At 38.6% G+C, this 22,994-nt stretch overlaps 2 protein-coding genes across 6 annotated transcripts in view; one reads left to right on the forward strand and one right to left on the reverse strand.

Moving 5' to 3' along the window:
- Nucleotides 1-5,310, reverse strand: part of LOC144021284 (group XIIB secretory phospholipase A2-like protein) — a 7,139-nt gene extending 1,829 nt beyond the window's left edge. The window contains exons 1-4 of one of the 2 annotated variants that reach the window (XM_077525436.1): nt 5,205-5,310; nt 1,219-1,418; nt 758-846; nt 1-39 (exon numbers count right to left, since the gene is read on the reverse strand). The exon at nt 1-39 is cut by the window's left edge and continues 127 nt beyond it. In XM_077525436.1, the coding sequence (XP_077381562.1) occupies nt 1-39; nt 758-846; nt 1,219-1,418; nt 5,205-5,278 (402 nt within the window). In that variant the 5' untranslated portion in view covers nt 5,279-5,310. Of the gene's footprint in view, nt 40-757; nt 847-1,218; nt 1,419-5,192 lie in introns of both variants that reach the window. The other variant, XM_077525435.1, reaches the window with a different exon arrangement.
- A 325-nt stretch (nt 5,311-5,635) lies between these two features.
- LOC144021015 (uncharacterized) lies at nt 5,636-17,320 on the forward strand. Of its 4 annotated transcripts, none has more exons than XM_077524990.1 (10): nt 5,636-5,762; nt 6,197-6,278; nt 6,748-7,086; nt 7,166-7,264; nt 7,377-7,491; nt 7,595-7,704; nt 10,672-10,826; nt 11,859-13,318; nt 13,391-13,528; nt 16,005-17,320. In XM_077524990.1, the coding sequence occupies exons 1-9, from the start codon at nt 5,743-5,745 to the stop codon at nt 13,471-13,473; spliced, it is 2,463 nt and encodes an 820-aa protein (XP_077381116.1). In that variant the 5' UTR covers nt 5,636-5,742; the 3' UTR covers nt 13,474-13,528; nt 16,005-17,320. The 4 variants fall into 4 exon arrangements, with proteins under 4 accessions (XP_077381116.1, XP_077381112.1, XP_077381114.1 ...); XM_077524986.1 differs by lacking the exon at nt 5,636-5,762 and adding an exon at nt 5,832-6,063; XM_077524988.1 differs by lacking the exons at nt 5,636-5,762; nt 16,005-17,320 and adding exons at nt 5,832-6,063; nt 13,576-14,807.
- The last annotated feature ends 5,674 nt before the right edge of the window (nt 17,321-22,994 follow it).

The following is a 22,994-nucleotide window of genomic DNA, read 5'->3' on the forward strand; positions in this document are numbered from 1 at the left end:
ATTGCAACACTTGGTCATTGCGGGGATCCCCATATCCATCTGGGGCACAGCAAATCGAGCCATGAAAGAATGTAAAATAAGTTAATGTTAAATTCAGCACAGTATTTCAAAAATCTATTCTGTTGGATTAATGACTAGGGATGTAACGATAGGGCAATATCGTGATATTGTGTTATTAAAACTGCCACAATATCGTCGTCGTCATGTTCACAATATTGAAAGGGAACACATCTGTTAAAAAAAAAAAAAAAAAAGTCAGGTTGATTTCCATTTGTGCAGTTCTAGCACCCTCTGGTGGCTAGTTTATTAGTGCAATTTAATTTTCATTAGGGATGTTTTGGCCTTCTATGTTTAAAATCTGCTAATTGTCAGATGAATGAGAACATAATATGCTTGTGAAGCGAGTCAATATGTGGAGGAACTCAATGTATGCGTGTATTAACAAGTCAGTGCCTCAATATTATTAGAGAAAGTAGGTGGTTTATATGCATTGCTGTTATGTACAAGCACAGCTTTTTTTAGTATGAGCTCTTTTTTGTTGTTGTTTTTTTACAATATTGTGACCTTTTTTAAATATTGTGATAATTATCGTATCGTGACCATGTCGTGATATTATCGTATTGTGATGTTTGGATATCGTTACATCCCTATTAATGGCAAAGTTAGGTCAGGAAGTTTTTCTTCGTCTTTTTTTTTTTTATTTTATTTTTTTTATAAACGTTTTTGGAAAATGCTTTAAATGTTGTGAAGTGCATACCCCCTCTGGAACAGGAAGACCAAAAAAGTATGAGCTGCACCCATCAGGCTCAGTCATCTGGTACCCAGGACGTGGAATTGGAGCATTACCTGAGAGATGTTGAGAACTAAACATCATTCATCATTCATGGAGGCAAACACATTGATAAATCAGATACTGTATCACCACATGAAAGTTAGTTGCTATCGATTGAGGTCGCAGTCCACTCCCAGATGATAACAACATTGATAATTTGAATGAATTTACAACATGAAAGACTGTCATACTTGATACAGTAAATGACTAAAATTTGATTTATACTGTAGCATTTTTGTGTTGTGATATTCATCAGATCAGCATGCTCAACTGACAGCTAAACCACAAAACTAAATGAAACAATGCAAATAGTAAAGCTCTGACAACGATGGATCACTCGAACCATATTTTTCCAAATGATACTTGTTGGATTCAATCTATTTTACCATATCGGCAGCGGTATTGGCAGAGTCCATCCCGGCCACCCATGAACTCCAGAATTGAGTCAAAGTAGCCACTGGCAGCCTCAAAGCCACCCCTCAGCGAGTTCAGGCCCCAATCGGTGTTCTCGTCGTCCTCGCCATTGGATGCTGGAGATGGAGGTGACGCTGCTGCGACAATTTCCTCGGTTTCTTGAGTGACAGCACTGCAGAGGAACAGGAGCACAAGTGGCGCATTAACAGCCCAGCGAATCATCCTGCAGTTCATACAATTCAGCATACATAAACTAAGAGCTCACAGGCTGACGAGTGAAACTGAATGACCTGAACTTTGAGCATGCAGACGTCAGGACAACCAGACGTGGAAGAACAAAGTCCAGGTTTTGTTTTAGACAACTTGTAATCAGTCTTTGTGATTAATGGCACACGCTCATGTTGCACCCCGGCCTGAAGAGATTTAGTCCCATTAATTTAGAGGACTGTCCTGCAAAGAATGTGGAAATGGGGCAAAGGCATTAAAAACGAAACCACCGAGTTGGCCAAATGAAATTATTTTGGTAATTTTCTTGTGTGTTAATTAGACAGGTTTCTGTTGTTTTAAGGAGCGTTCAAACACTTTTTAGACTTAGTTTTGTTTTCATATAGGCTATGTATATATTTTTGTAGGCCATAGTGCTTTTAATTTGCCAAAGTGATTTTGAAAACAACAAACCCTAGTCCAGGGAGATTGTCTGATACTGGTATCGATGTAAAACAATATTGTACTTATATTTACAGGGATACTTGACTCATTTTGCCATTTTCAACCACAAGTTAAATTTGGGCTATAATTTCATAACTTGGGGGGAAGAAAAATTAACTTCATTATTTGTCATGTACAATTAATACCTTTAAAAACACATTTTGCCACTTGGTAGGCCAATGACCAAGAATGACATCACGGGTGCTCAGAGAAGAGAGAACAACCAATCACAGCTCACCTGTTTTCTGGGTTTTGTCATGTGAAGGCAAACTAAACCATGATTGGTCATTTCCTTAGCCCTGAGCACGTGATGTCATTTTCAGCCGAGAGCAAGTGATAAAGTGTGTTTTTCAAGGAATTAAGTCAGGGCCAGCCCTACATGATTTGGTACCCTAGGCGAAAATGTACATGGTAGCCCCCCCCCAATCCCATAAAAAAAAAACACAATTTTTTTTTTTTATAGATATATTATATTTAATAGCACACCACACAATAAATACCAAATTCCACAAACAAATAAAAATAAGAAAAATAACAGAAGTACAATGCAACGCAACTTTTTATTGCAATTTTTGCAAAATGACAGTATTTAAAACCTCAAAATGTTTTCACTATGTACATTAATAATTGTGTAAGATACAAAAAATAGTAAATGTATCAATATACAAACTTTGATATATCGTAAAACTTTGGCAATAAGGTGATTCACAGATAATGTGAATAGTGTGCAAAAAAACTTCACAAAATAACTTAGGAACATAACGGCAAATACTTAAAATAGTGCACGCCGGGACCTCCTTGCAGCAAAGGCATCAATTGGTGCGTCAAAGGATAGCTGCCTGGATACTTCTTGATTGATGCTGATAAGTGGCAGTCTAGTTAGCCGTTCTTGTGACATGGTAGACCTTAAATAGTTTTTTATTAGTTTAAGCTTGGAAAAGCATCTCTCAGCTGATGCTACAGTCACTGGTATGGTAGCGGCCACTCTGAGTGCTACCCACATGTTGGGATAGATTTCTCTTAAGTTTTTTCTCCTCTAGAAAAACTAAAAGTTCCACGCTTGACATATTGGATTTTGGCCAGGTAAGAAATGACTGCATCTCTGCTAAGAGTTTTTTTTTTTTTTTTTTTTTTAAATTTATTAGAGTACATATTGCACAAATAAGTAGACCCCGAGAAAAAGGCTTGTTAATTCCAGGCCTAGCAGACATGTTGCTACCCATAACAGTCATGGAGCTCATAGAAAATACTAGATGTAGTCGTTTTTGTTGTGGGTTGCTTTTTTTTTTTTTTTTTTTTTTTTTGCATTAGTTAATTTGATTAAATTGAAGATTTTGTAATCTATGCATCCTATTACAACCTTACTTTCATGTTGTGAGTCAAGTGCGTATTCTACAGAAAACATTTTGTCAATATTTTGGAAATTGTTCTTATGTTTATTGAGATATTGAACATCCATCCATCCATCCATTTTCTTGACCGCTTATTCCTCACAAGGGTCGCGGGGAGATATTGAACAAAATCTTTAAATTTTTCAAAGGTGGTATACTCATATATGCTGAGCACTGTACATGATGCAGCAATAGCTGATATAACTGAAATAGTCACCTGGATCTAGAAGATCGAGCTTTGTGTCACTCAAAGTACTGCTGATTGGTGCTTGACTGGCTGTTGCTTCAGCTGTACATTAAACAAAATACATCACTTCAAATTATTTTGGTGTTAAAGCAGGGAAAACAAATCCATTTGCATTATGATAGAATACAATGTCAGAAATTATGGCTGTTTGTATTAAATGCACCATCCATGCACTTACATTCAGTAGCCTTTGGTGAAGATGACACTGAAGGATTGTTTACCACAGCTTCTGCAGGTGCTTGTTGTGGCTGCAAATATTTTCTCAGCGCATCTGGTTAAAAAAAAAAAAAATGCATTTACTATATCGATGTTTACATTAAACCAGCACATAATTCTTATTTTCAATAAATTAATAAATTAATGTGGTTATGTGAAACAATGACTTGTGCAAATCCATTTGCAGGTATCTGGACTTACTGGCTGTTTTAGTTTAAACTCAGCAAGCGTTGCCCCACTCTTGTGTGCAAAGTAGCTACTAGCATGGATGTAATGGTGCAGTAAACAAGTTACAAGCAAGCTAAGAAGCTAACGCTATTTTCGTGTTTATTTTATAAACAATGATGATTGACTGACATACATACCTCCTACCCTGGGCCCGTTTTTCCTCCTCCTCCTTTCGCCGCTTTCTTAATGCAGCACGTGAAGGCTTGGACCTTTTCATTGTTGTCGATGTCAATGTATAAACAACACAAGTGTTCCAACCATCTATCTATCTTTCTAAAGTGCTGCCACTACACTCCGAGATGATATACGACCCCTCCCCCTACCTTTCATTCATTGTAAGCGGCAGCAGCGGGTCAGGTTCAGGGCGCCAGGACAGCAGGTAGTGAACTCACAGTCATTATTTTGAAATAGAAGTAATAAAAAAAAAAAAGGAACTCAATAAAATATATTTGCTATATAACATTTTATGCTAGAAAACACGAGAGGGGGGAGGGCTTTTTGTGTTTGTGTTTAAAAAAAAAAAAAAAAAATTCCTTTCTGCAATTTGGCGCCCCCTCCACAAGATGGCGCCCTAGGCGACCGCCTAGCTCGCCTGTAGCCTGGGCCGGCCCTGAATTAAGTTGTCAAATTATAGGAAAAATATTAACGTCTTGCTGCTGAAAATGGCTAAATGAGTCAAGATGAAGCTTCCCTTTTACACATGTTAAATAATATGCATGATTTAGTTTATAATGGCCACGCCATGGTGTTGTGATCCCCTCTGCGTGTTTTACATTGTCCTCTTGATAGTACAGTAAAGTGCACCAAGTGCTATGAAGATTTGGCTTAAGTGAACCAACTAAATGAAAGGCACATGGAAGTTTAGTATCGGCTCAAATCCAAGTAGTATCATCAAACATATCAGCGATTATGTTGACCACTACACTAGATTTCTTGGCATTTGTTACCCAAGTAATTTAGTTACTGACTGCATTATGCTATTGTTTGTATTGAGGTCGTTTCCAATTTTCACTTTTATTTATGTTTCTGTAGTTACAAGTTCACAACGGAAAATCATTGCACTGTAGTTTGAACCTACTGTATTTAAAGGCACTGTCTGCCAGTTTCACTCTGGAAAAGGCACTTTTTAAATACAGGATTTAAACAATCAAACTACTTCTCAACTTGCATATCAGGGCTTGTCTTCATTTCTGGTGGTGAGTTCGTCCTAAACCCGCAGCCACCCATCCTGTATTTTGCCATTTTGTGTTTGTTTTGTAAACAGCGGGACGTTTCTGTGGAGAGACAGTGTTTACACCCCTCCAGCCAATCGCAGGGTAGGGGGTGGTGTGTCGCAAACGGGGCCGGGCGAACGTGTTGGCTGCGTGACGTCACTCCCGCGGCAATTTGAAAGCACGGACGGATTTTTTTTTTTTCACTCACTCACTCACTCACTCACTAACTCACTCACTCACTCACTCACTCACTCACTCACTCACTCACTCACTCACGTTTACATGTGTGAATGAGTTAGTAAAAAAAAAAAAAAAATCTGTGTGTCCTTTCAAATTGCCGCGGGAGTGACGTCACGCAGCCGACACGTTCGCCCGGCCCCGTTTGCAACACTGTCTTCCCACAAAAACGTCCCGCTGTTTACAAAACAAACACAAAATGGCAAAATACAGGCTGGGGGGGGGTGCGGGTTTAGGACGAACTCACCACCAGAAATGAAGACAAGCCCTGATATGTAAGTTGAGAAGTAGTTTGATTGTTTAAATCCTGTATTTAAAAAGTGCCTTTTCCAGAGTGAAACTGGCAGACAGTGCCTTTAAAATAAAATATAAAAGTTCCGAGGGACATCGAATGCAGCACAGTTTTGTGACGCAAAATTTACGGGACGCAACCTCGAGTAACTACTACGAGAGCGTGTTGATTCACTTTTGTGTCTTTCTTTTAAGGTTTCTCGTCATAATGTCTTTCACAAACCTTTTTGAGAGTCTTTCTGATAGTTGTGCGAAGGTTAATGATCAGCCATCTTTTCCAGTCAGGTAAAACTTGCTGTTCGCAGGGGTTATTTTGCCGTGACCGGAAACTCCACGGCAAACATAACCAAAGCATACGACATTTTTGTCACAATAAGTATCGCAAGTGCTACTCTGACCTCATCTTATTTATTCTTAGGGACGACATTGGCCCGGTTCAGAGAAGTACTAGAGGCAAAAAGAGGGCGAGCATGGGCGAGCAACCCGGTCATTTTGTGAAGGTATGTACTGTTTACATCCTTCTAAGCGTTTTATTAGTTATAACCATAATGTGAATGTGCTCACATATTTTCATGAACGATGCTCCTGACTTCTCATTTTATTCTTGGCGGGACAGAAGGGACCTTAGAGCAGACTGCATGCTTTCTATGTCAGTCCAAAGATGCTTCAGTTTGGCAACATGGTCACACTGAGAATATTCACTAATTATTAACATCTTCTTCGTTTGAGGTACTAAACAGGCCCGTATTTCACACTGAGTAGATAAATTTGTGTGTATGTTAAAAAGCTTATTTCAGTTTACACAGTATACATTTCTTGCAACATTTTCTTCATGGGCTGCTGTGAGAACTTTTTTAATGTAAGGTATGCACACTACTTTTGGCTCAAAGGTAGGGAAGCACTGCTACCTTTCACAACCTTAACCTTTTCATAATTTAGACAATTGATTTGCCTGTATTTCTTTCACAGAGGCAATGTAACCGGGCACAGGCAAGCAGGACTGATGTTGATACCTTTTCTCAAGATCATTCCAAGACACTAAACTATCATGCACTGATCACTGACCATGTGAATAAAAGGGCTGGCATATCTAACGAAGGCGCATATAACTCTGTCAATAAAGCCCATTACAGTGGGCAAAAAATTAAAACAGACCACCATGTGAACCGGCAACAACAGAGAAAACAGACGAATTACCAGAAAGGTCGACAACAGAAGCAAGGACAGCCTCAAAATCGAAACTGGCGCCATCAGACAAAAAATTCAAGGAATCCTGGAGGCAGAACACATCACAGAAATGAGACTCAGGTGAGAGTTATTGATGAAAGTGGCAATACTTTACTTCAAAATCTACTGGCATACTCCTTATAATTATTTCTCTTTTCAGACCAAAAAATATTTCTCACCACAGTTCAAAGAGCAGAATATTATGGTGGTGAATGAACAAATGGTTTGCCGACATTTCATTCATGGGAACTGCATAAAGGTGGGTGATAGTTTTGTGGGTGTGTTAACTGAAAACTGATATCCAACAGAAGAAAAACATTTCAATACATGATGTGTTGAAAAGTCGCTGTTTTCTCTTCTACTTGTTGCAGGGTGACAGCTGCCAAATGCAGCACATTGAAGCTCACAACGATCTCATCAAAAAGCTTTGCAAGTATTACCTACAAGGAACATGCAATAAAGGGGAGCAATGCCCATTTATGCACAATATCCTTTGCTGTAGTTAAATAATGTCATTATGGACTCCACTCTCTGCAGGTTAAAAACTTGTACGGCATCCATTTTAATTATTCCCTTGACAGCTGTACACAGTCGTTCCCCTGCAAATTTTTCCATAAAAAAGGAAACTGCTCTAAAGGAAAGGACTGTCGGTTTTCTCATGAGCCTCTTGATGACATCACCACGAAATTATTGAATGAGGTGTGTATATAAAGTTTGCTTGTTCATATTTCGTGTACATTTGATCATACAAGAAAAAAAGTATGTGACTCCCTTGGAATAAATTTGTCATAAAATATGATCTGATCCTATCTATGTCACTATAGACAAACATAAAAAAAAAAAAAAAAAAAGTCTTTTTATTGGACACACCATTAATATTTACATTAGTCAAAGTCCAGAGTCAGCCAATCTAGATTGCAATTAATATAGAAAAATTGGAGATGTTGGTTGCCCAATAAAAAACACACACCCGCCCTATGAAAAAGCACGTCCATTTTGAGGTTTCATTTCTCAAAAAGCATTGCCCCTTGAAAGCCATGCCTTGCACATACCAGAATACTTAGTTAAGACTAACTGACTTGCATGAAGGTGGGAAGAAGGCTCACAAAGGTTTTGTTTAAAGTTTGACTTTTACCAGTCTGTAGTAAGACAATTTAACTGTGTTGCACATCTCCCTTAACACTAGCCCTACTAGAATTCTAAAACAACTATATCTCCCAGAGCAGTCATTTTGACGGCTTGCACTCCCGCCTAATAATAATAATAGTAATCGCCTAATATGGTTATTATTTGCTGTTTTGAGGAGCTAATAAAGCCTCTCTCTTGCGTTTCTGTGAAAAATGGGTGTATTAATTTTTATTATCAGGCTTGTATTGCCAAAAACGTCATGACTCCATCCCATCTAGCGGCACATTTTTTTTACTATAAGCGTTTACTTTACCTTGAGCTGCGTCACCAATTCCAGTCAAGCGATACACGGCTCCTTTTAGAGGGGGTGGGCTGGTGTTGTTTGGACATGCTGTCTGAAACTGCTGAGCGATGCAGCGACCACTCATTGTGATTCGTCAGACTCTCTGCCAGCTTCTCAGAATGTAACTGTGTAGTCTTCTCTTCAGTATATATTTTTTTCCCTTTTTTTCCAACATGTTAATCTAGCTTGTATTCAAAGCCAAATGCCTCTGCATTGAATGGTAGTTGCTACGGAATCCCAGCTGCGCCAACTACGGAAGCCCAATGCAAAAGATGTACATTGAAATGGATAGAGCAGTCAAATTGACGGGTGTGGAGGTAAAGTAGTAATTACTCCTAAATATTTTTCTATTTTTAATACAATAAAATGGCAGTGCAGTAATGATATATACACAGAGAGGAAAAGTCGAAAGACCTGGAATATTGTGGATCTATGTAAACAGAGTAACAACAAATCCAATTTAGAGAACAGTCAAAATGACAGCTCTGGGAGATCGAGTGGCCGTCATGTGAAGATAATGTGGCAAGAGCGTAGCACATTGAGGTGAAGAAAAATAAAGACTAACAGAAATCACTGGCATGGTAATGTCTGTTGACAGCAAATAAAACATTATTCAAGAATGAATGCCTGTTAAGGGCACCAAGGAGGAAGCCACTTCTGTCCATTGTGACGGGTACGGTGGTACCTCTACTTACGAAATTAATTGGTTCCGGAAGAAAGTTCTTAAGTAGAAAATTTTGTAAGTAGAGACGCATTTTCCATGTAAATGCCCTAATCCGTTCCGAGCCTCCCAAAATTCAGACAGAAATGTTTTATAAAGCATAAAAATGCATCAAAACATGTAACAAATACATGTTACAATTAGATTATTGCACAATAAATGAGAGTTCTGCGTAATGTAAAAAACAAAGAATAGAGTAAAGAATAAAAATGATGCTCATTTACCTTTTTAACTGCTGTCCTCATCGTTTTTTGCCCTCTTTGGTTCATGTTCTCTCTCAGAAGTGTTTTTTTCTGCCTGGTGTTTTGCAAAGAACTGATCCAAGGATGTTTGTTTTTTTTGTTTTTGTTTTGTTTGTTTTTAAACAATGCTTCGTAAATGTCCAAGGCAAACATCATCTTAGTGAGCAAACACCTGACTGGTGAACACTTTTTCTGGCCGATTCTTTTAAACAAATTCTGAAACGTCATGGAAACTTCCGGTATGGCGAAAAAAAAAAAAAAAAGGCCCGTTTCGTCGTAATTAAAAACTTACTGTGCCTTCATCAATCACCAATTGTTTGAATTTTTGCACAAATTTGTTGGCCGTTAGTTCAGAAATTTACGAAAAACTATCAGAACACTTCATGGGCCGCGGGATGAATGATGAGGACGCTGTATAGACACCGATCTAGTATCTAGGCTCATAGATACCTATGGTAAAGGTTCCTCTTAGCCAATGGGATGCCAGAAACATGCACAAACACCGATCTAGTATACGCTCATACCTATGGTAGAAGGTTCCTCTTAGCCAATGGGATGCCAGAACGATGCACAAACACCGATCTAGTATTTACGCTCATAGGTACCTATGGTAGGAAATAGCCATAGCCGAAAGTATTTTGCGTTCGATAATGTATTTTTACCTTCGTATCTAGAAATTTCTTTCGTAACAAGAGGCAATATTTTTCCGTTGAGGCGTTTCGTAACTCGAAAATTTCGTATGAAGAGACGTTCGTCAGTAGAGGTTCCACTGTAACTGGTTTGGAATTTTGCAAAGGAGTACCTGGATGTTCTCAACCCCGGTCCTCAAGTACCCCCATCCAGCCTTTTTTCCATGTCTCCCTCAACCACCACAGCTGAGGATCAGTATCGGTCGTTTGGAAATGCCTGTGTTGCTTGTGGGAGACATGGAAAAACAGTCTGGATACGGGTAGTCAAGGGCCGCGGTTGAGAACCTCTGGTCTGCAACACTACTTGGAAACGATTACGTGGACAGATGAAACCAATCGAGTTGTTTGAAAGGAACACAGGGCACAAATTCCAGTGTGTGTTTTCAGTAAAAAAAAAAAAAAAAAATGCATGGTATTGGTTCAAGAAAATGTTGATTGTAATTACTAAGATCATATGACCAATTCATGCCGAAATCCATAATCTCAAATAGTGTGTGCACTTTTTCTTGTGTTCCAAACTACTGCACATTTCTTCTTCTACAGGCAATAGAATTACAAATGGAGCTTGCTAAGCAGGCTGAGCAGTCTTCATTTCAGCCCGAGACGGTAGATGAACCAGAGGTCACACAAGTGCCCAATTCCAATGATATACCTCAAGAAGAAAATAAGGGGTCTGCTAAATTAGGACAGCCTTTCAGGTATGTGTTTACTAGGGATGTAAAGATATCCAAACATCGCGATACGATATCACGATATGAAGGTCGCGATACGATAATTATCATGATATTGTGGGGGGTTGGCTATATTTAAAAAAGATCAGAATATTGTAAAAAAAAAAAAAAAAAAAAGAGCTCATACAAAAAAGCACAATATTGTGCTTTTGTACAAAACAGCAATGCATATAAACCACCTAAAATCTCTAAAAACAATATTAAGGCACTTACTTGCTAATGCAAGCACACATTGATCATTTCACAAGCAAATTAGGTTCCCCTTCATCTGACAATTAGCATTAGCATCCCTAATAAAAATTAAATTGCACTAATAAACTAGCCAGTAAGGGGTGCTAGAACTGCACAAATGGAAATCAACCTGACTTTTTTAACAGATGTGTTCCTTTTAAATATTGTGAACATGACGACGACTTATTGTCAGTTTTGATATCACGATATCGCCCTTATTGTTACATCCCTAGTAGGGTGTGAATTGCCTAGTACCTGACGATTCGATTCGTATCACGATTCACAGGTCACGATTCGATTCGATACCGATTAATCCCGATACGAATTTATAAGTCGATTGTTGCAATTTTTTTCATTCAAATTTAGAAAATACTAATCAGTAAGCTTGTAGAGTGTAAGATTTATATGAAAATGTATTATTTATTTATCTGAAATTTCAGTCTTATAGAGGTTGTAATCTGTTTCATGTTTGAACAGCATTAAAATAAAATATTAAGGCTTAATGTTCCGTTCATATAACATTCTTCCATGCTCAAGGTGTGAATCCTAAAAAAAAAAAAAAAAAAAAATCGATTCTGCCGATTATTGAATCGATAAGAGAATCGCGCGATGTAGTATCGCGATATATCGCCGAATCGATTTTTTTTTTAACACCCCTAATCCCTAGTGTTTATACAATCACAAAGTCTTATCAATATGTAGAAATTAATCTTTAAAAAATCTGTGCAGCTGGGCTCACTGTAAAAAAACATTTTTATTTATTTTCAGATTTAACTTTTATAACAGTGCCGAATCAAATGCTAATAATATGGAAACGTGTCGTACTGAAGAAGAGGAGGACGCTACTGAGGAAGATGCCCAATCACGTGAACCAGCTCGCCAATCTCCGTCACTTAACCTCTGTCCTGAACCGCCAGTTTTATATTCTGTTGAAGCGGTGCTGGGACCTCAGTCGTCCGTTGTCTGCAAAACTCTCATTAGTGAAAATCCAGTTTCATCTGGTTGCAGCGGCTCAACAAACCATTGTGAAGTCCCTTACTCAGTTGATGTTGTCCTCGGGGCATCTAAATCCACAAAGAGCTTCACTTTGGGTCACTCATCATCACCAACCACTGCTGCAGCAACACTACAGATCGCATCTTATACTCCAACAGGGGAACGGAGTTCAGCAAGCCTAAATAACAAATCCTCAGATTTATTTTGTACGCATAATGAGGCTAATACAATGCTGAGGGAAACTTGGAAAAGGACTGCAACCCTCCAAGTAGTGCAAGACAATCATGGTGACAATACACCAGTGCCTACTACTACTTTGAAAACCATCCAAGAAGAAAAGTCTGGCGAATACATGAAAACAGGACCCACAAGCCACAAAGCCTCTCTTCATTGTAGTAAGGAAGAAAAGCAGCATTTACCAACCGACATGACATATTCTGTCCAGTCCTGCAATGGAGGGTTTCAAAGACTTTTTTCAAGCCCCCCTCATCTAACATATACTCCAAAACATTTCCCACCCGTCAAGTCTCGTCAGTTGCATCAGGCAAATGATTTACATCCTCGTTTAACGACACCTAAGAGGTTTGCACAGTTAAAAGAGAGCACTTGTGTTCCTGCCGCACTTGTCAACCCCTCTTCAGAAACCGGTGCTTGTGGTAGACACCTTCCTCTACAGTGCGCCAAAAACACAAAATCTGCTCAGACTTCTGGGGCACCACAGAGTTTGAGTGGAACCGCAACACAGCATACAACTGATTGTCTTGGCCCGTCAACACCTGGATGGAATAAAACCTTGAAAATGCCATTTAAAAGCTTATTTGCAGGCAGCAGCATTCCAACAACTTCATCCACCCACAACCACTTTTCTCAATCAGTCACTGTTTCTCCCAAGCCCACGAACATCAACTGCCAAGATTCGTCCATTGAAAAGATTGTTGAACCAGACAAGCCTCATGCGAGTTTTCTGTGTGGCCTTTTTAATACCCCTCTCGGTCAACTTGAGGCTCCACCGCGTGCGTCTCAAACAAACCATTCGTACCAGCCAGGAGATCCAGCAACTCTGTCAGACGCCGCTCACAGTGAAACCCCTGTTTCTAACCTCGCCTCACAAACAGCATCCTCCGGAGAAAATGACAGATTAGGAAACGCTCACAGGGCGACGACACCTTCCAGGCCGTGCACATTGGCAGCCCATCAGCAGCTCCCTGTCACACCTCCTTCGGCTTCCGTTGGTAAGATGACCTAACTCGCTGCTATGAACATCATTCAATTCTGATACAAGTTGTTTTTTTTTCATGCTGTAGATTGTACATCAGCAGCCACTTCAAATTCAGTCCTGAAAACACTCTTCCAGTCCCTGAGCCCATATCAGCAAGACAGACTGTAACTCAACAACGTTCTTTTTGACTTACAGAAGACATGAGAGGTGGAATACATGCTTGGTAAGTATTATGATGTTCAAAAGACTTTAATGTATCTGTTGTGCCAGTTTATTTTCTTCCCCTCATGAACAGCTCAACATTATTTCCGGTTGATCTCAATCAAGTGACTGTTAGCAGAATGTCATAAATTAATCTCCACTTGTGATTTGGTTTTACACTCATACACTTTTAATTTCACCTACTCATGCATTAATAAAACATTTTAAAATGAATTGTGCAGCTACATTTGTTTGAAGGAACACACCACTTAAAGCTGCTCTATGTAGCAGTTTGCCCCAAAATATCTACAATAGCCTTTTTATTTGACCATTTGTAACTCAAACGTCTTCTAATTATCAACGATAGACTAGGAAACAAGTCTGAAATTAATGTTGTTCCGATACTGATACTGGTATCGGCAGAGATGGCGATACTGCATAAAAACAGTGGTATCGGTATCGGTGAGTACTCACAAGTAACATGCCGATACCATTAATTCCAACACTAATATTGGACTTTGGATGCAGCATCTTGTGTCTTGCTCGTGCACGACATTCACTGATATGTGACATGTTCACTGCATGCCGATCTAAGATATCCTATTGGCCCTTGAATGCTCTGAACCAATGGCAGGACAGCTTTTTCATGTTGAGGGGAAAAAAAACCTTAGGTATCGGTATGGTATCGGTATCGGCCGATACTGCAAAGCTGGGTATCGGAATCGGTATCGGGGGCCAAAAAACGGTATCGTAACAACACTATCTGAAATGATCAGTTACAGCACATAACACATCACAGTGATTAACATAAACTGCTCAAAATGTCCAATATGGCGGCATACAGTGTATGTCAGTATTTTAAACTTTATTTCATGGAATCAGATGCCATTGAAATTTGCGGGATGAATTTTTAATTCACACTGATAGAATGAAAGAAAATGAACGTGTAGTGGTCTGCGCCTTCAAATCAGATGTGGAAGAATTCTAAATAGTTGTATTATGGTCTCCTTTTTTTAACATCACATCAAGCTGACATTTTATCAATGCTGTTTTTTTGTTTTTTGTTGTTGTTTTTTTTGTTTTTGTTGTGTCTACTCCATGTCAAGGTAGATGACAATAGCACTAACATTGGAACTTTTAAAGAGCACTCTTACAGTTCTACAGTACTTACTGCATATCATCTTAGTTACACAAATATACCACATTGATGCATTTATATTGTAAGGAAAACAACAAATTATGCATTCTTGTGTACCCTCTTTCTGCTGTTATGGAAAATACAGGACTGTCTCAGAAAATTAGAATATTGTGATAAAGTCCATTATTTTCTGTAATGCAATTAACTAAGCAAAAATGCCATACATTCTGGATTCATTACAAATCAACTGAAATATTTGCAAGCCTTTTATTGTTTTAATATTGCTGATTATGGCTTTTTTTTTTTCTTTTTCTTTTTTTCTTTTTTTTACTTGGTGTGAGGAAATATTCTAATATTTTGAGATAGGCTATTTGAGTTTTCTTAAACTGTAAGCCATAATCAGCAATATTTAAAATAATAAAAGGCTTGCAATATTTCAGTTGATTTGTAATGAATCCAGAATGTATGGCATTTTTGCTTAGTTAATTGCATTACAGAAAACAATGGACTTTATCACTATTCTAATTTTCTGAGACAGTCGTGTAATTACTTAGCACATATTAACATAAGTTTATACTGTATTGTGGACACCTGTATTTTCTTTAATAATGGGCTTGTCGTTTTATGTACATGAACCATATGGAAGTGATCTTGACTGCTCGGAACAGTCTGCTTGCTTTCCTATCTAGCTGGCCTCCGTTTCTCCTCCCAAAAAAAACTAATTAGGCAGCATAAACAATCTTCCCATGATTCGTACTGCATATTCTCACACAGGTTATTTCTTCTTGTAGATTGCTCTGTAAGACCTGTGTATTTTTTAAACTTCAAATATACAGAAACCCAAAAGATAAGTTGTTTTCCAGACTTTTATTCATTTCGCCTAATTCCTGAAAATTCCACAAAACTGCTAAATTGTTAAACTATATAAATCATTTTGAGCTGCATTATATTCCATATCCTGTCTTGGAGAAGTTGAATTGGTGCACTGTTTGCCTGCTGCGTGTGGTCTGGCTATGAGGTATTTTTCAATTTTTAGCTTGTAACAGTGTTCAGTTTTCTCTGTGAAATACAAATGTTTTATTTCTCCATCATGCAAACAGCTGCCTGTTGCGCAAAGCACTTTCTTGAGGCGCCTCACATCCTGGAAGGCAAAGGTGCTTCAGTGCGTCACTTAACGCTTCACTTAACTTTTAAGGCTTTAAAAGTCAGTGTTGATTCTAGGTACAATAATTTGTTTTATTATTGTATTACTGTATATTGAATGTGTTTTATAGCATTTTTTTTCGCACATCTTGTATTTTAATTAAATATAATGTTGAAAATCAGGATATATTGTGTTGTATCTATCTATTGTCTGTAGCCTTCCGCATATCCTGCTCAGGGTGGTGTGGCGCTGGATCGTATTCCAGATGACTTCAGGCGAAAGGCGGACTGACTTGACTTGTCGCCAGTTAGTCGTTGAGTGGGAACCAAACCTTTGCTGCTTGCACTGAAGCCGTCAACGCACCACTACAGCATCATAGACTTGTGATGGTCTAATATTTTGGGTTAGTGAAATAGCAATTATGAAGACAAGACAATAAAATATTTTTTTTCCAACTTTATTTAAAAAATGACAAGAATACAATAGAGGCGAAATTTAACTGTGCCAAAACAATAAACAGATATTTGAATTATTCCACAAAAGGATGAAATATAACTTTTCTTTCCTCATGAATAATAATGACTTCAAAGAAACTGATTTACAAAAGAAAAGACTTATTGTTCGAAATATCAGAGGATGAAGCAACTGCTTATCTAGTCATATCCTGATTTTACCTCACTTAATGCTTAATAATGATGATCAACTAGTTTTCTTTTTTTTTTTTTTTTCTTTCTTTATTTTTTTTAAACTGCTTAGCAGCACATTATTTTCCTTTCTTGCAACATTAGTGAGATTTTAGTAACATCTCATCCCCTAGATTTTGGAATGACCTTCAATATTAGGAAATCTCCCTCACTATCACTTTTAAAAACCGTCTTAAAACAACATACATACATACATATATATACATATAAATATATATATATATATATATTTTTTTTTTTTTAATTTGGCTGTTGACTCAGCATGAGACCATTGTTTTATGGTGTCTGTTGTGCTTTGTGTTATTTAATTTATTGATATGTACATCAATTTACTTGCCTTCTTGTGTTATTAATTTAATTTTACTTAGTTATATACCACCTTTGTGAGGAATATGCGGTTCGGAAAATGGATGAATGGATATTTAATTATCCACTTTATTATTTTTTTTGTGTGTGTTATTTAGTTTTACCTGTCTTTATTTCATGGCTGATTTTTACTCCATGTACGGCGATGGTTGTTTGAAAGTGTTTTGTGAATAAATAAAGATGAGTTGAAGTGAGTAGGTCTCATAGTTTTCGGTCCGAGGAGAGAAAAAAAAAAAAGTGATGTCAGAACCACGGTTGAATACTTTTCGCCACTAGGTGGTAGCATTTGTTTACAAATGGACTAGTTCAGCTATCTTTTTTTATATCTGTTGGATTGTTGTCAGGTGTCCTTAATTGACGTAATCTACTACTGGGTGTGGGCGGGGTTACACACCGGTGTTCATTCAAATAAATGGCTGTGCACTCAGTCACTATGTGAGTTGCATGCAGGCCGAACGCAAACTGCTGCTGTCTTGTGTTTTCCTCCGTCTGCCGGCATTTCCAAGTCCTGAGGCATGGCTGCGCCAACAGGTTATGGGCCCAGTAGTAGATACGGGAAAGATTTTGGAAGCCGATGGAATCGTTTATGTTTTGACGGAGATGAAAAGAATTATGAACTGTGGGAAACAAAGTTCCTGGCACATTTGCGTCTGCTCGATCTCAAGAACACGATCTTGAGTGAAGCTTCCGATGCAGACATGGATGATGCAGATGAAGACACCAGTAAAAATGAAGAGGCGTACGCAGTTCTAATTCAGCTGTTGGACGACAAAAGTTTGTCACTTGTGATGAGGGACGCCGCGGATGATGGCAGGAAAGCGCTGCAGGTCCTGCGCGACCATTACGCAGGTAAAGGAAAGCCGCGCGTAATTAGTTTGTACACTGAACTGACATCTCTTCAAAAAGGTGTGAACGAAAGTGTCACGGACTACATTATTCGCACAGAGACTGCCATTACAGCGTTGCGTAACGCAGGAGAGACACCGAGTGACAGCTTGCTGACCGCAATGGTTTTAAAGGGCCTGCCTGACACGTTTAAACCGTTCTCTGTTCATGTTACGCAGAGTGACGAAAAGATAACCTTCGCCGAATTTAAAACAAAATTGAGAAGCTATGAAAGCACGGAGAAGTTTGGAGCTTCGAGCTCAGGCGAGGATAGCGTGATGAAGGTTAAAGGAAGAGACAATTGGGCCGCAAAGATCACCTGCTTTAAATGTGGACAAAAAGGCCACAAAGCCGCGGAGTGCGCATCGACTGGAGAGCGTAGAGAGAAAAGACAATGGTGCAGTCTCTGCAAGAATGCTACGCATAAGGACGCACAATGTCGGCGGAGAAAGCGGGATGAAGCGAAGCAAGCGGTGGACGAGGAGGACCACACGTTCGCATTTAAGGTGCACGAGCCTGTCAGCACAGTGAATGCGAAGGGCCTCATGGTCGACTCAGGAGCGACGAAGCACATCATCACCGACATCGAAAAATTTGAGGAGTTTGATCCAAGCTTCAAACCTCAGCGCCACATTCTTGAGTTGGCTGACGGAGCGCGGACAAGCGGGATTGCGCTGAAGAAAGGTACGGCCAAAGTGCGCATAAGGAACAGCGAAGGCCGCGATGTCAATGTGAACTTGATGGAGGCGCTCTACGTCCCGTCATTTTCCCAAGACGTTTTTTCGGTCACAGCGGCAACGGGGCAGGGAGCCACAGTCATCTTTAAGGAGAGACAAAATAGACTCATCCATAAAGATGGTATGTTTTTTGACATAAATACAAAAGACAGACTATATTATTTGAGTACCATTCAAAATGATATTGATGAGTGCAATGTGTGTTATGATGTCCAGACATGGCATGAAATATTGGGTCACTGTAATTATGATGACGTGTCACAAAAGGTATGAAAATTGAAGGGAAAAGTCAGAAATGTAATTTGAAATGTGAAGTGTGCATCAAAGGTAAATTTGCACAGAGCAGAAACACAGCCTCTGATGAAAAAGCTAAAAACATTTTGGAACTTGTTCATGCAGACTTGGCTGGACCTATAGAACCAGCTGGAAAAGATGGTTTTCGATTTGCTTTAGCATTTACAGATGACTACTCGGGGAGCTATGTTCACTTATTTCCTCAAAACCAAGAGTGACACAGTTAAAGCTACGGAAAAATTTATAGCAGATGTTTCTCCTTATGGGAAAATAAAATTTATGAGATCAGATAATGGAACCGAATTTACATCTTCTTTGTTTCAGTCTCTGCTCAGTCGAAACGCTATCAAACATGAAACCTCAGCTCCTTACTCACCCCATCAGAATGGGACTGCAGAAAGAGCATGGAGGACTGTTTGAAATGGCAAGATGTATGTTAATTGAGAGCGGACTACCAAAAGAGTTGTGGACATATGCAGTACAAACTGCAGCTATAATTAGAAATCGATGCTTGAATAGACGTCTTCAACAAACCCCATATTTCATATTAACTGGGAAGAAACCCGATTTGTCCAAAATGAGAGCATTTGGTACAGTGTTTTGCCTACAAATATGATAAAAAGTTAGACACGCGCTGTGAAAAGGGAATATTTGTTGGCTATGATAAAAACAGTCCTGCATTTTTAATCTATTATCCAAATACGGGTAAAGTAATGAAAAACAGGCTAGTGAAGTTTGTCACAAAGAATACAAATGAATGAGATACTCAGACAGATGATTTGCACGACTATTTCCAACACAAAATGAGAGCTGACCTTCAGCAACCGAAACTTGATTTGTCCAATGTAATTCCACAAAAAGTAAAAAGCGAGTTGGGTGAGTCCAATAGTGATCTAAAAAGTGATGAGGGAAACCAAAGTCCTCGCTATCCAAAGAGAGAAAGAAGACCCCCGCAGTATTATACTGATTATGAATACGAAGTAAAAACTGAAGATGAAGGGTTAATAGATGTTGATTATTGTTATCGTGTAACTTGTGATGTTCCATTGACAGTACAGGAGGCTTTGAGCTCTTCAAAATCAGAGCAGTGGGTTAAAGCCATGAAAGAAGAAATTGATTCTTTAACAGAAAATGACACCTTTACATTAACATCTTTACCTGAAGGTAAACCTGCAGTGGGGGGAAGATGGGTTTTTGCCATTAAAGATAACCCAGTTGAGACAATTTACAAGGCTAGATATGTGGTAAAAGGTTTTATAGTCAAGTGGCTGGTATTGATTATAATGAAACGTTCTCACCTACTCCTGATATGACCTCAGTCCGTGTGCTAATGCAACTTGCAGCTCAGTACGACTTAGAGCTCCATCAGATGGATGTTAAAACTGCATATTTGCATGCCCCTATAGATTGTGAAATTTATATGGAGCAGCCTGAAGGGTTTGAGGTGAAGTCGAAAACGGGAAAGAAATTGGTGTGTAGACTCAATAAGTCACTGTATGGTCTGAAACAGTCAGGACGGAATTGGAATAAAATGCTTCATGACTGTCTAATTGAAAATGACTTTGTTCAAAATACAGCAGACTATTGTGTTTACAGTAAAGAATCGGACAATGAAAAGATCATCCTGATTATTTGGGTTGATGACATTATCCTTGCAGCGAGTGATTGTCAAATACTTCAAAGTGTGAAGGAAATGTTGAGAAAAAAATTCAAAATTAAAGATCTTGGGAAGTTGACACATTTCCTTGGCATAGATTTTACCCAGAAACAGGGGCAAGTAAAAATGGATCAGAAGAGATTCATAACCAAGATTTTGGAAAGATTTGACATGACTCACTGCAAAGCAAGATTAACACCATGTGAAATGAAAATGAAATTTGATAATGAGGGTGAACTTACTGATTCAAAGAAATATCATGAATTAATTGGCAGTTTAATCTATGTAATGACTTCTACTCGACCAGATTTGAGTTTCATCGTGAGTAAATTGTCACAATATCTTTCTGAACCAAAACAACAACATTGGGTAGCAGCTAAACATGTGTTAAGGTATTTAAAAGGCACAGTGGAAAAGGAATTGTGTTACAGGAAACATGTCAATCTTAAACTTGTGGCCTATGCTGATGCAGACTGGGCAGCTGATCAAAATGATAGGCGGAGTATGACTGGTTACTGTTTTAGCTTGTCTGAGAGTGGAGCTATTATTTCCTGGAAGTCTAAGAAACAACCTACTGTAGCTTTATCCACATGTGAAGCTGAATATATTGCTTTGTCAGTTACTACACAAGAAAGTCTTTACCTTGTACATTTACTTGCAGGAATGGACAATGGATTTGTGTATACACCTGTCACGATTTTTGAAGACAATCAAGGTGCTATTGCTCTTTCAAAGAACCCAGTATGTCGTCAACGGTGCAAGCACATTGACATTAAATATCATTTTGTCAGAGCTATACTTGGTGATGGAAAAATAATAATTTGTTACTGTCCTACAGATGGAATGGTGGCAGATATTTTTACTAAACCTGTTACTAAAGTGAGAATGGATGCATTTGTAATTTTTCTATTTGGTATTTAAATGTTTGTATTGATAGAAAACTGAATTGTGTGTTTAAGGATATGATGCACTGTTTTGTAATTATGTCAATTTAAGAACAAGTGGGGGTGTTGGATTGTTGTCAGGTGTCCTTAATTGACGTAATCTACTACTGGGTGTGGGCGGGGTTACACACCGGTGTTCATTCAAATAAATGGCTGTGCACGCAGTCACTATGTGAGTTGCATGCAGGCCGAACGCAAACTGCTGCTGTCTTGTGTTTTCCTCCGTCTGCCGGCATTTCCAAGTCCTGAGGCATGGCTGCGCCAACAATATCCTGTTTTTCTTTTTCTTGATTATATTTATAAGATTGAAAGAAGCAAACGAGTGACCGCATTATTGGAGCGTGTCTCCAACGCCCCATGACTTTGCACAGCTAGACTACACGAGAACTTGACGTTCCCTTTAAACGCTATTGCGACGTATATTGCGGCTTTATTTGCCTTAACGTTGACCTAATGAGCAGTGCTAAGTAATGACGTGATAAAAAAAAATGTAGCGAAAGAAAAAGCCTGATGTTAGGTTCGCCTCGGTGACTTAATTAGTGGGAGCAGTTCATCACAATGTTTAAGCACTCAATCAAAGCACGTATGGATTTTGAAGCCCGACTTGAAATAGTCATATCTTTACAAACGTATTCAAAGTATACTATGTGTCCAGTCGGTTTATATGCGGTTGTATGTAAAATGATGACCACGAAATAACAGTATTTGATGACTGATGTCTCATATTTATCATTTTGAAAAGAAAAATAAATTCATCAGTTTGAGAAGGAAACCCGCAGACTGGTGTCTAAATTGAACATAACATTTTTGAAAAGCAGACCATGTCGTCTAGTTGTTTTCAAGAAAATAAGATAATAATCGATAAACTATCACACATTGTAATTCCGTTCAGATCAACCATCAATGATACAGCTTTTATGAGATGTATCTGTCAGAAACGGCATGTTCGACATAACAGATACTGAGGCACGTAAAAAAAAAAAAAACACCCACACACACATAGGCCAGGTACGCACATTCCAAAAATATCCGTGCAAATCTGAATTGAATACATAAGGGATCCCACACCTGACTTGCAAATTTGGCCTCCCCTGCATGTGAAGAACTAGCTGGTATGAACTTTTTGTTTTTCTTTATGTCGCTCTGAAAGCTTTAACTCATTCACTGCCAGCTATTTTAGAACATTTAAAAATTTTCAACACCCACGCGATATTACGTTCAAGAACTATATATAAACCTAATCTACCAAATGACAGAATAGACTCCTTACTTTTTGCCTCGTCCCGTTCTTTTATAAGTGACAGTAGAAAAATGTAAGTTTGCCAAAATAAAACCATTTCTCTCATGGACTCTGAAACTGTGTTTATTTCGTATAAAATGGGGCAATGATGTCATCTACCGGTGGTTGGGCATCAGTAAAGTTGTTTCCAAATTTGACATTTACAGTACGTGTCAGTCAATGTGAGGCCAAAAACTGCGGAGTGTCAGACCTCCCACTTGGATTGTTGATAGCAAAACGTTGCCCAGCCCAGGGAATAAACACAGCCAAATTTCATTGGGAAGCATTTTAATCCCATTTTCAACACCCTCGGAATATACTGTAGCGGTACGGCATGGAC

This window comes from Festucalex cinctus, chromosome 6 (assembly GCF_051991245.1).
Source record: "Festucalex cinctus isolate MCC-2025b chromosome 6, RoL_Fcin_1.0, whole genome shotgun sequence".
In the NCBI taxonomy this organism is placed as follows: domain Eukaryota; kingdom Metazoa; phylum Chordata; class Actinopteri; order Syngnathiformes; family Syngnathidae; genus Festucalex; species Festucalex cinctus.